The sequence below is a fragment of the Oncorhynchus tshawytscha genome, unplaced genomic scaffold (assembly GCF_018296145.1).
Source record: "Oncorhynchus tshawytscha isolate Ot180627B unplaced genomic scaffold, Otsh_v2.0 Un_scaffold_1341_pilon_pilon, whole genome shotgun sequence".
Taxonomy (NCBI): Eukaryota; Metazoa; Chordata; class Actinopteri; order Salmoniformes; family Salmonidae; genus Oncorhynchus; species Oncorhynchus tshawytscha.
The window spans coordinates 1,138,281-1,151,936 of NW_024609828.1; the positions used below are offsets into that span (position 1 = coordinate 1,138,281).

Genomic DNA, 13,656 nt, shown 5'->3' on the forward strand with positions numbered 1-13,656 from the left:
GAGGGTGATGGGGCGTTCTATATCCTAATGGTGGGGGGAGGTTGTATGTAACTGTATGAAGGTATTGTGACGTACCATTATCCTGTCAGTGAGGGGAGGTGGGATGGATGGAACGTACCATATCCTGTCGGTGGGTGGGGGTGGTATGTTGACAGCCAGCATCCCGCGGCACTCCAGCACCTCCACGGTGAGAAGCAGTGGCGTGTTGGACACCTCCTCGATCTTCTTCTTGATAAACTCTGTCTCCGTGGCCTTCTGGAAGTACTTAGACTTGGCGATCTTGTCCACAAACCTCATGATCTTACTGGGCCGGTGGCCTCCGACGAAACTGTGAGGGAAGAGGAGGAGATGAAGTAATAGGAGGAAGAAGAAGGAGAGAGAGGAGATGGAGAACGAGGGAGAGGAGGGGAAGTGAAGGAGGTGAAAGAGGTGTCGGAAAAGGAAGAGGAGGGAGTGAGTCAGCATCATCAGATATTCATTAGTCTCTCCCTCCACCCACTATACAGGGCAGTGAGTGGGTACATTCTGTCACTCTGGGCCGGAAAGCAGTTCCTGCCTGTATCTGTTTGTGGCACTTAGGACAATACCTTAAACCGGGCTGTAAAATAAAGTATAACCAACAATTGCTGCACTATTATTAGCCTGCATAATTGACTGTTCTCTGTATCTTCTTCATTGTAATATTCTAACAGCTAAAATGAGCTGCAATTCACCAATTAGTGCTAGAAAGAGTCTCTGAAGTCTATAAAAACACACGAATGGAAACAGACAGACACGGCCTGATGCTAATGATGTTCTCACCCCTCCGCCCCCAGCATGTCCATGGGGATTTCTGGGGGATCCTCTTCATCAGACGATCCAGCACTGGAGGACTCTTCGTCACTGTCTGCCAGGCAGTAGGCCCGAGGTCTGGGCCTTTACACACACAAAACATGAGAACAAAGGGGATGAGTATTAGTCAGCTTTAAGAAATGGAAGTGGAAAACAAATGAAAATTATTATGAGCAATTGTCTGTTGTTATTGGGGAGCGGTGTTGGCAGCATTTGTGCCTAGGAAGCCCTCAGCAAATCCAGTCTGGACACAGCAGTTCGTTCCAACGGTCAGAGCTGACACTCCTTCAGTCCTGAACGGGGACTAACATTTACCCTAGACTAAAGCCTAAAGGACTCCCATGTGGTACAGCATGAGAAGTCATGTTTCTGCTCACAAGGCCATCCCCACTGTTTGCAGTTTCTTCCCTTTTCGTCAAACCAAGTTCACTCCGAAGAGCATTCGCTGAGCAGCTCAAAGACTATCATCAAATCCCCTATGAAACATTCCCAGAACGATTGATCCCTCAGAGGCCTCGGCTGGGAAATAGCCTGGTCAGTGGTCACCAACCGGTTGATCACGATCGACTGGTCGATCTCCAAGGCATTCCTAGTAGATCACCAAACATTTCTGTAAAAAAAACTATAATAACTTGATTCAGCATCATTAGTTGCACCAGGAAGGCAGTGTTCCCATTCTTTTACAATTTCATGCGTCTGAAGGTAGAACTCAGACAACACAGCAGGCCCAAAGAGCAAATCAAGTGCACCTATAGGCCTACCACTGGCCAATCAGGTAGCTCAGATCACCGTGTGTGCACAGTTTCCTCGAGCCAGAGAGGGTAAAAAGAAGCCTAGAATGCACAGTAAAGTTGATACTGTGAGATTTTAAAAAGTTTACGAATAAAGCAAAGAGCTGCTGTTTTTTTGAGCAAGTTTATGTTTAAGTTGTAATTCAGCACCGTCAACACTTTAACCAATAAAATGTGCGTTCTCCCTACTTCCACTAAAACTAGCACTGCAGCTGCATTGAAGGAGTAGTCGATAGCAGAGTGCTCCGATAAGCTTGCATTGCTATTACCAGTGTGATCATATACCTAAATGTTTTAAATATAATTTCAAAATGGTCTGAGAAGAACAACATTGGCAGGGCAATTCAAGCATAGCAATATACAATGATAATGTGTTGGGCCTATAGCCTACTGCACAAACCTCATTGTTACAGAACTGTTTGTAATGGGCTTACGTTTAAGTCATGTTTAAAACAAATCTGAGCTGTAGATATCGGCTTGCATTTTGACTCAGAAAGTGATCTCGACTCAGAAAAGGTTGGTGATCACTGCCATAGAAGATGGCAAGACAGCACAAACAGATCTGGTACCAGACTCATTCCTTGCCGGGGCTTTTAAAGGATTGACTGGCTTGCAGGGAAGCTGATTCCATGAGACAAAAGAGGGTGAAATATGAAAAGAGAAAAAAAGAGGGATGATTTCAGTATACCAGGCAGAAAGAAATCTTTCTCAAACTCACCAGCAATAAGACACATCCACCGAGGTCAGAGGTAGAATCCAGAGAGAGAGGGAATAAAGGAATGAAAGAAGAAAGGAGAAAAAAATATGCAAATGTGACAGTTAACAATGCCTCTCATTCAAACGCAGTGTTTTCAATCCTGTTCATGTGATGCAGGTTTTTGGTCCAGCCCAGCACTAACACACCTGTTCTTGAATCATGTGTGTTGATGTGGGCTGGAACAAAAGCCTGCATATCCTATGAGCGTAGAACAACACTGAACAGACCCTATCAATTCAGCCATTAGCACATGCTCAAAGCCATGCTGTTGATCCTAGATTTACAGCAAAAAAATGTTACTTCTCATTATCCCCTCCCAGCATCATTATCCCCTCCCAGCATCATTATCCCCTCCCAGCATCATTATCCCCTCCCAGCATCCACTAATTGACGAATAGCATTTTGGAAGTCAAACAAAACACGTTGACAGTTCCAGATGAAGTCAGGCAGTGAATGGAGCCAATAAGTATTTAGAAAAGGTGTTGCTAAGTCACTCTGTTCAGTATCATACATCCTGAATGCCACTAATTCCTCACATGTGATTGCCTACATAACCAAAGAGGTGCACATACTTTAAAGTACTATATAAGTCAGTACTTGATTTTAAGATTTATAATATCTCCCTGAGTGCTCTTTTTTTAACCACATATGTAAATAGAACATTTTAAATACCACATATGTCTATGTCCTTACCCCTCGCTCCCCCAGCCCCATCTCCCTCCTATCTACTCACCCCTCACTCCCCTGCTCCTCAAGCCCCTCTCCCTCCTTCATACTCACCCTGCTCCCCCAGCCCCTCTCCCTCCTTCCTACTCACCCCTCTCTCCCCTGCTCCTCCAGCCCCTCTCCCTCCGCCATACTCACCCCTCTTTCCCCTGCTCCTCCAGCCCCTCTCCCTCCGCCATACTCACCCCTCTCTCCCCTGCTCCTCCAGCCCCTCTCCCTCCTTCATACTCACCCCTCTCTCCCCTGCTCCTCCAGCCCCTCTCCCTCCTTCCTTCCTACTCACCCCTCTCTCCCCTGCTCCCCCAGCCCCTCTCCCTCCTTCATACTCACCCCTCTCTCCCCTGCTCCTCCAGCCCATCTCCCTCCGCCATACTCACCCCTCTCTCCTCTGCTCCCCAAGTTCCTCCTCCATACTCACCCATCTTTCCCGTGCTGCCCCAGCCCCTCTCCCTCCTTCCTTCCTACTCACCCCTCTCTCCCCTGCTCCCCCAGCCCTTCTCCCTCCTCCATACTCACCCCTCTTTCCCCTGCTCCCCCAGCCCCTCTCCCTCTTCCATACTCACCCCTCTTTCCCCTGCTCCCCCAGCCCCCCTCCCCTCCATACTCACCCCCTCTTTCCCCTGCTCCCCCAGCCCCTCTATCTCCTCCATACTCACCCCTCTTTCCCCTGCTCCCCCAGCCCCTCTCCTTCCTTCCCCAGACGGGCCAAGTTCATCTTGGTCTCCAGGGTCATGATGAAGGAACCAGTGTAGGATACCTCAAGATCAAACCACAGACCTAGAACGTGTAGGGAGTGAGAGAAAGAGAGAGAAAGAGAGAGAGAGGGAAAGAGAGAAAGGGATAAAAGAGGGATGGTAAATCATTACTAACATACCATCGTTGGCACATTGGACGGCAATAGTGGAATAATGAGGCAGAACTGTTTTCACACTTCCCTGCAATGAAAACGTTCTCCACCGTTGAGGATGCAGCCAACAAACTACATAGCCATATCAGATTAGTTACTACAAAAGCACAAAAATGTATAGCTAATGCTGATGGTATATAAAAGCTCTTGGTCCTATGTGTAAGTGGATAAGTCACTCATCCACTGTGAGCCTGAGGCAAAGAGCAGTAAGAGCTCCCTTAGTTTTATCCCACCTGGACTACTGCCCAGTTATATGGTCAAGTAAAGCAAAGAAGAATATAGGCAAATTACAGTTGGTCCAGAATAGAGCAGCACGGCTGACCCTTAAATGTAGACGGAGGGACAATATCAATAACCTGTATGTCAGTCTCTCCTGGCTCAAAGTAGAGGAGAGATTGACTGCATCCCTACTTTTCTTTGTGAGAGGTGTGTTGAATGCACCAAACTGTCTGTTCAAACGGCTAACACACAGCTCAGACACCCATGTATACCCCACAAGGAATGCCACCAGGGATCTCTTCACAGTCCCCACGTACAGAACAGACTCTGGGAAATGCACAGTACTACATAGAGCCATGACAACATGGAACTCTTCCACATCAAGTAACTCAATCGAGCCGTAAAATCAGATTGAAAAACCCCAGATAAAACAACAACTCACAGCACAACGTGGACTGTGAAGAGACACGCACACACACGCACACACACACACATGCACACACACACACACACAATGCAATATTGTCATATTGTGGTATAGTGTATTTTATATTGTAAATGTTGTATAATAGAGTAATAATGTATGATGTATTGTGTTATTGATGATGTAGGCTGTTGTGTTTTGCTGGGATGTAATTGTTTTAACACTGTTTAGACCCCAGGAAGAGTAGCTGCTAATCTCTCTCTCACTCTGGTCAAAATGTTGTAACGTATAGACGCTCCGTCGCTCTGTTTGCGTGAAGTTTGTAGCGGCCTTAAGCAGCATCACATCTGCCTTTGGGGCACTCTGGTCGCTAGCAGCCCCTGGTGGGAGCACACATGAACAACAACTTGAATACTAAGTTCTTATGTTACTCACTGTTTGATGCAATTTCAAGATAATTCATTCAGCATTGTTTGCTTTGGCCTTGTGTTAGTACTATTGTAAAACTCAGTTAAACATTGCATGTCTCTAAAGTACAAATTCTAAGGTTGTTTTTGTAGACTAACCAGAAGTTACCCGCCGGACTCCTAATTGCAGTGAAGCCACATGCTGTGTCTGACTGGTAGGGAGAGGAATGATCCTCTAGTAAACACACCAAAAGGTCAACACTAGGGCAGCCTCACCTCTGATTGGCTCAGAAGCTGGCTAACTCACCAGGCTTCTTCCTGGTTTTGGGTGGGAAAGGTCAGAACCCAGCAGCGTTTTTTGGTGTATACGTGTGTGTGTGTGTCACGTCTCAATACGGGGAGGAAATATCAACACGTTTACTCTTCATCTCTCTCTCTCTCCAGACTCTCTCTCCAAACTCTCTCTATCCCACACAATGAAAGTGGGGAGGGATTTCTGTGACTAAATCTCTGGAAACTCTTCAGATGATAACGGTTATAAAGCCCTTAACTTATATCAGCTTCATCATCCTCCTGGAATAGAGGAGCACAGGGCTGCTGAGCAGTGCTCCCCATAGGACTCATTATGTGCAAGCATCTAGCTGATAATGCCTGGGGGGAAAGCCCATGGGAACTGTGTTGTGTAGGACAGTGTGCAATAAATCACTCTGGACTGAGGAGCTTATGGGAAAGGAGATACCTATTCAGTTGTATAACTGAATGCATTCAACCGAAATGTGTCTTCCGCATTTAACCCAACCCCTTTGAATCAGAGCGGTGTGGGGGTCTACCTTAATCGACATCATCGGCGCCCAGGGAGCAGTTGTTGTTGGCGGTTAACTGCCTTGCTCAGGGGCATTCAAACCAGCAAACTTTCATTTACTGGCCCAACGCTCTTAACCACTAGGCTACCGGATGCTTCTACTGTAGCAAGACAGCAGAGCAGTGTTTCCAAACTCAGTCATGGGGACCCGAAGGGGTGCACGTTTTGGTTTTTGCCCTAACACTACACAGCTGATTCAAATAATCAACTCATCATCAAGCTTTGATGATTTGAAATCAGCTGTGTTGTGCTAGGCACCCCTTGTGGTCCCCAGGAATGAGTTTGGGAAACGCTGCAGTAGAGCCTTAGGAGTTTAACCCTTAACCTTGAATATGGAAAGCTTCCCAAATCCTTTAAAAGGCCCAATGCAGCCTATTTTTAAATCTCAATATCAAATCATTTCTGGGTAAATATTAAGTACCTTACTGTGATTGTTTAGAATTAAAATGGTCCACAAAAAAAAATACTTTTTGTAAAAAAAAGCAATAATTTTACTAGGACTGTCTGGGAGTGGTCTGAATGGGGAGGGAAAACTGAAAACTAGCTGGTATTGTCAGGGAGGTTTAGAACTCTTTGTTTTTGGTCTATTAAAAGTTATACCGCCTGTTGATTTCACCAGGTAAGCCAAAACTCCATTAAAGTGTTAGTTTCATCAGCTGTTGTACAATATGACACAAAACCAAGGAAAAATTTTGACTGCACTGGGCCTTTATGGAGAAGTGGACCGTTAAAGTGAGACGTTGAGACATTCAAGCTTAGCAATGAAAGGTTTTTCAGGTAAAACATGGAAAACAGACTTAACCACACACTCCCAACTGTATCCCCTACATCAGAATATAGTTAAATGACTGGATCAATATTGTCACGTTCGTCATAACGAGGAGACCAAGGCGCAGCGTGATACGAATACATACTTCTTTTAATAAACGAAGAACACTTAAACTAACAAAATAACCATGAAGCTATATAAACCGAGTGCTGACAGGAAACTACACAAAGACAATAACCCACCAAAATCCCCAAGGAATATGGCTACTTCAATACGGTCCCCAATCAGAGACAACGATAAACAGCTGCCTCTGATTGAGAACCAATCTAGGCAACCATAGACATAAAACACCTAGACTAGACCCCTAGACATACAAAAACCCCTAGACATACAAAAACCCCTAGACATACATAAAAACCCCTAGACATACATACGAAAACCCCTAGACATACATACGAAAACCCCTAGACATACATACGAAAACCCCTAGACAAAACGAAAACCCCTAGACATACATACGAAAACCCCTAGACATACATACGAAAACCCCTAGACATACATACGAAAACCCCTAGACAAACATACGAAAACCCCTAGACATACATACGAAAACCCCTAGACATACATACAAAAACCCCTAGACATACAAAAACTAAACAAACCACCCTTGTCACACCCTGACCTAACCAAAATAATAAATAAAACAAAGATAACTAAGGTCAAGGGGTGACAAATATGACCTCCCACTCTCCTCACGAGCCTCCCACTTCTCCCCCTCATCCCCTCCCAAAGTCAGACATTTCAATGCAGGAATGAATGTGCCTCGGGCTGTATTCACATTCTCAGTTGGAGTGCTGATCTAGTCTGGCCTTTTAGATCCTAATCAATAACATCTACAGTGTTGTGAAAAAGTATCTGCCCCCCTTTCTAACTTTCTCTACTTTTGCATATTTTTCATACTGAATGTTATCAGATCTTCAACCAAACCTAATATTAGATAAAGGGAACCTGAGTGAACAAATAACAACAATTACTCAATAGATTTATTTCATAAACAAAGTTATGCAACACCCAATGCCAAGACATAATGGGACACATCTCATCCAAAAAGTTGACTCAAGTTTGCCAAAAAGCACCTGGATGATCCCTTTTATTTTTTTATTTAATTGTTTTTGTTTTAAGGACAAATTAGTCAAACGCATAACATGTTGGACAACATGGGTCCCATTATACCTGGCGAAAACCAAACACTGCATTCCACAGTAAGAACCTTATGCCAACGGTTGAGCATGGTGGTGGTACTGGGATGGTACCATGAATTCTGCTCTGTATCAGAGAATTCTACAGGAGAATGTCAGGCCATCTGTCTGTGAGCTGAAGCACAGCTGGTTCATGCAGCAAGACAATGATCCAACACACGCAATCAAGTCTACATGCAAATGGCTAAAAAGCAACACATTTGAAGTTCTGGAATGGCCTAGTCAAAGTTCAGACCTAATCCCAATTGAGATGTGGCAGGACTTGAAACGAACAGTTCATGTTTGAAAACCCACAAATATCGCCAAGATAAACCAGTTCTGCATGGAAGAGTGAGGCAAATGTTTAATTCCTCTGGTTAATAGAGGCAGGGGTTTGGGGAGACTGAAACAAAAGGCAGAAGGGAGGGGGAAAGAGAGGAGATAGGAGGGAGAGGAGAAAAGATAGAGGGAGAAGAGAAAGCAGGGAGAGAGAGAGAGAGTGTCCTACCTTGGTGGTCCACAGAGGGCTTGGAGGCATGGAGGATCTTGGGAATGGAGAAGCCCATGTCCAGTGCTGTCAGAGCCAGCTCATTCATAAAGTATGGCAGCTGTAACACACAGGACATTTACACCTCAGACAGTCTCCTTTCTTACACATGTGTTTTCTCTGAGTTACATCTCATTTCCCTCTGGTGAGTTGAGAAGTAAGTGAGGGGAGACGCGAGGAGAAGACGCTTGGAATTAAAAAAGGACTATCGACAAAGAGCTCTCTGGGACAAAGACAGATAAGAAGAATATACACGCTGACTGTATGTGGAGGCAGAGGAGACAGGATGCCAGTACTCACCCTGATCTTACTGAGCTTCATCTGGATCTTTTTGGAGACCATGTCAGCCCAGTACTTCTCCCCCAAGAAGTCCCAGAACACCCGGCCTATCAAGGCGTTCACCCACGCCTCTGGCACCGCCCCTCGCCCCGGCCGCTCGCACGGGCTGCTGGGTAACTGACAGGAACAACGTGGGAGTAACAGGTAGTGAGACAAAGGTAGTAAACATACATATTCTATATCCAACTGATTTTAGAGGTCAGGTCCAGGGTATATACAATTATATGTGAAACGAATTGAGAATACTTGCTCATTGCTTAAAGTTTGAATGTATACTGAACAAAAATATAAATGCAACATGTAAAGTGTTGGTCCTATGTTTCATGAGCTGAAATGTTCCATATGCACAGAAAGATTGTTTCTCTCAAATGTTGTGCACAAATTTGTTTACATCTTTGTTAGTGAGTATTTCTCCTTTGCCAAGATAAACAGCATGATCATTACACAGGTGCACGTTGTAATGGGGACAATAAAAGGCAGCTCTAAAATGTGCAGTTTAGTCACACAACACAATGCCACAGATGTCTCAAGTTTTCAGGGAGCGTGCAATTGGCATGCTGACTGCAGGAATGTCCACCAGAGCTGTTGCCAGAGAATTGAATGTTAATTTCTTTTACCAACGTCGTTTTAGAGAATTTGGCAGTATGTCCAACCAGCCTCACAACCGCAGCTGATGAAACTGTGGGTTTGCACAACCAAAGAGTTTCTGCACCAACTGTCAGAAAGCGTCTCAGGGAAGCTCATCTGCGTGCTGGTCGTCCCTCACCAGGGTCTTGATCTGACTGCAGTCTGACTACATCACCGACTTCAGTGGGACAATGCTCACCTTCGATGGTCACTGGCACGTTGGAGAAGTGTGCTCTTCACGGATATATCTTGGTATCAACTGTACCGGGCAGATGTCAGACAGTGTATGGCGTCATGTGGGCAAGCGGTACCCCGTGGTGGCGGTGGGGTTATGGTATGGGCAGGCATAAGCCACGGACAACAAACAATTTAATTTTATTGATGGCAATTTGAATGAACAGAGATAATGTGATGAAATCCTGAGGCCTATTGTCGTGCCATTCATCCTCCTCCATAACCTCATGTTTCAGCATGATAATGCACTGCCCCATGTCGCAAGGTTCTGTACACAATTCCTTGAAGCTGAAAATGTTCCAGTTCTTCCATGGTCTGCATACTCATTTCACCCATTGAGCATGTTTGGGATGCTCTGGATCGACGTGCACGGTAGTGTGTTCCAGTTCCCGCCAAATATCCAACAACTTCACTAATGTGCGCTAATGTGACTAGAATGACGTTGTAAGTAACAGCAAACTTTCCAGGACATAGACATGTGTTATATGTGCAGAAAGCTTAAATTATTGTTAATCTAACTGCACTGTCCAATTTACAGTAGCTATTACAGTAACAAAATACCATGCTACTGTTTGAGGAGAGTGCACAACAACAAAAAACAATCATGGCACTTGGTTTGATACATTCACCTCTGAAGGTAAATAATGTACTTACATTCAGTAATCTTGCTCTGATTTGTCATCCTGAGGGTCCCAGAGATAAAATATAGCATAGTTTTGTTAAATAAAATCAATTTTTTATTCAAATGTAGGAACTGGGTTCTAAGGTTTGAATCCCTGCTGGTCTGTATTCCCAGTCACGTGAAATCTATAGATTAGGATCTAATGAATTTATTTCAATTGACTAATTTCCTTATTTGAGCTGTAACTCTTTGAAATTGTTGCATGTTGCTTAGTATAGTTGTTTATTGTTCAGTATAGTTACATGCTATTACATGGCCACAGTAACTACATGTCTACATGGCTATCTGATCAGCCTGTGTCAACATGATCCCCTCCATAGAATTACATATAGAATGAATAAGATCTCTGTGGTCTCCCCCATCAACCCTACCTTCTTGGTGGCTCCAGGGCTGCCCTCTGGGCTGTGGGAGGGGCTGCTGGCCGGGGGGCTGTCCAGCGGGGGCCGGGGGTGACGTACTTGGCCATGTAGACGTTGTAGTCCAGCAGCATCTTCTGCCTGACCCCTCCAGCCAGGGAAGGGTCCTTCTGACTGGGCTCATCCATGAGGCTGCCACGGCTGCTACTCCTGCTCTCTGCCTCCAATCTGTGAGGCCAGTCTGTTAGGTAACGACAACCACACCTGGGTTCAAATTCTATTGGAAATCATTTCACATATGTTAATGTCTAGCTAACGTCTCCCTGTCTGTAATCCTCTTAGAATTAGGGTTAGGGTTAAGGTTAGGGAGAATAGGATTTTGAATGGGAATCAATTGTTGGTCCCCAAAAAGTACAGCTGTCTGTGTGTTCATCTGAATGTTCCCTCACCGCCCACTGGATGCTCACTGGACGTTTTATTAGCCTCAGACTTAAGTCTGGATGCCACCAAAATCCTCCTGAACCATTCTTCTTTCTCCCGACCCGTCCTCCCAAACAGGAACAGGATCAGATCCCGCTCCCCTGGGGGTTTCCTAGGCTCCTCTCCACCCCCAGCTCCACCTGGACCCTCCAGCTTCTCCCCCTTCTCCCCCACCCCGGACGGCTTCTCTTCCCCAGGTTCGGGCCTCTCTCCCTGGGCCTGGACCTTGGACATGAAGTCGTCCTGCTTGGCCAGCTCGATACAGATGGGGTACTTCTTGTTCCACACGCGCTTCCTGGCCAGGCTCTGGGGCACCAGGTGGATCTGGGGACACATTTGGATGTTACACGCTACATGAACCTCTTGGGGGTGTTCTAAAAATATTAGGCTGACTGGACAGATACAGGTATTTATATAATTTCTGCCGGAGGCCCACTTCAATGTCTGTATGCCCAAACACACACGCAGTCATACACTAATGTGCACCATACATGGTACGAAAGTGACGTGTAGTTTTTCAGGAAGTAGCCTTGTAGTTTTGCGTTTTGAATGGGCAAAAACATATCACAGTGGTCTTCAGCACACAAACTTAAAAAGGTAAATTCATCCACAAACACAAATATAATTTTATATATGCAGTCGGAAGTTTACATACACCTTAGCCAAATACATTTAAACTACGTTTTTCACAATTCCTGACATTTAATCCTAGTAAAAATGCCCTGTCTTAGGTCAGTTACGATCACCACTTTTTTTAAGAATGTGAAATGTTAGAAATGCCATCTATTTTGTGAAGTGCACCAGTCCCTCCTGCAGCAAAGCACCCCCACAACATGATGCTGCCACCCCCGTGCTTCATGGTTGAGATGGTATTCTTCTGCTTGAAAGCCTCCACATTTTCTTCCAAACATAACGATGGTCCTTATGGCCAAACAGTTCTATTTTTGTTTCATAAGACCAGAGGACATTTCTCCAAAAAGTACAATCTTTGTCCCCATGTGCAGTTGCAAACCATAGTCTGGCTTTTTTATGGCGGTTTTGGAGCAGTGGCTTCTTCCTTGCTGTCGATATAGGACTTGTTTCACTGTGGATATAGATACTTTTGTACCTGTTTCCTCCAGCATCTTCACAAGGTCCTGAGTTTGAAGGTAGACCTTTGAGTACATCCACAGGTACACCTCTAATTGACTCAAATGATGTCAATTAGCCTATCAGAAGCTTCTAAAGCCATGACATCATTTTCTGGAATTTTCCAAGCTGTTTAAAGGCACAGTCAGCTTAGTGTATGTAAACTTCTGACCCACTGGAATTGTGATACAGTGAATTATAAGTGAAATATTGTGTCTGTAAACAATTGTTCGAAAAATTGCTTGTGTCATGCACAAAGTAGATGTCCTACCTGACTTGCCAAAACTATAGTTTGTTAACAAGAAATTAGTGGAGTGGTTGAAAAATGAGTTTTAATGACTCCAAGCTAAGTGTATGTAAACTTCCGACTTCAACTGTATCTTAAATGACCGCGTTTTCACGGATTTGATGATATAAACGTCGAGCCCATTCAAGAGATTAGGGGACAGGACCCGGAAGTATGACGTAGGACGACGTCACTTGCACATTGCATTTCCCTTTCCCTTCCTCTCTCTGTCTTAGACATACACAAACAAAATGGGGCATCCATCCGCAAACGACCATACAACACGTTCCACAGACAGACGAACAGACAGACAGATATACAGACACACACACACACCTTGCTGTCGGTGAGGTCGTAGATCTTCTGGCTGATGTAGGTGACGTCAGGTTTGGGCTCGTTGTGCGTGGCCCGCCGGGCGATGTTGCGGTTGGGTTTGGACAGGCGCAGGGTGGAGCCCTCCAGACGTACATACACAGAGTGGGTCAGAGTGGCATGGTACATCTCTAGGTCATAGCTGGACATCTGGTTCATCCAGCCCTGTTAATGGGAACAATACACACTGTTAACTCTCAGACCGACGCATGGAACAACATGGAGACTAATAATATGCACGAATGACACGCACACACACACACACACACACACACACACACACACAAACCCACACACACACACACACACTAATTGGGGAGTGTGATCGGATGCAATACAACCACATAACCACACGGTATCAACTTTTAGCTGACAGTCCTGGTCCATACTAACATCATAGTGAGAGAATCATCCAGAGCATGTTGATATGTGGAGATATTATCACAACATGACTTAATCTAAACAACAACAACGGTCTGTTCAGTTCTCTTCAGAGACTGGGAGACGTTATATCATGTTGATATGTGGAGATATTATCACAACATGGCTTCATCTAAACAACAACAACGGTCTGTTCAGTTCTCTTCAGAGACGGGGAGACGTTATATCATGTTGATATGTGGAGATATTATCACAACATGGCTTCATCTAAACAACAACAACGGTCTGTTCAG

The 13,656-nt window shown here is 44.9% G+C and overlaps 1 protein-coding gene across 1 annotated transcript in view; it reads right to left on the reverse strand.

The window, feature by feature from the left end:
• LOC112239280 (testis-expressed protein 2-like) overlaps window positions 1-13,656 on the reverse strand; it is a 41,183-nt gene that overhangs the window by 3,763 nt on the left and 23,764 nt on the right. Inside the window, 9 exon segments of the mRNA XM_042319224.1 lie at window positions 119-328; window positions 802-909; window positions 3,762-3,882; window positions 8,440-8,539; window positions 8,779-8,934; window positions 10,732-10,791; window positions 10,794-10,957; window positions 11,166-11,520; window positions 12,947-13,147. Of these exon segments, the coding sequence (XP_042175158.1) occupies window positions 119-328; window positions 802-909; window positions 3,762-3,882; window positions 8,440-8,539; window positions 8,779-8,934; window positions 10,732-10,791; window positions 10,794-10,957; window positions 11,166-11,520; window positions 12,947-13,147 (1,475 nt within the window).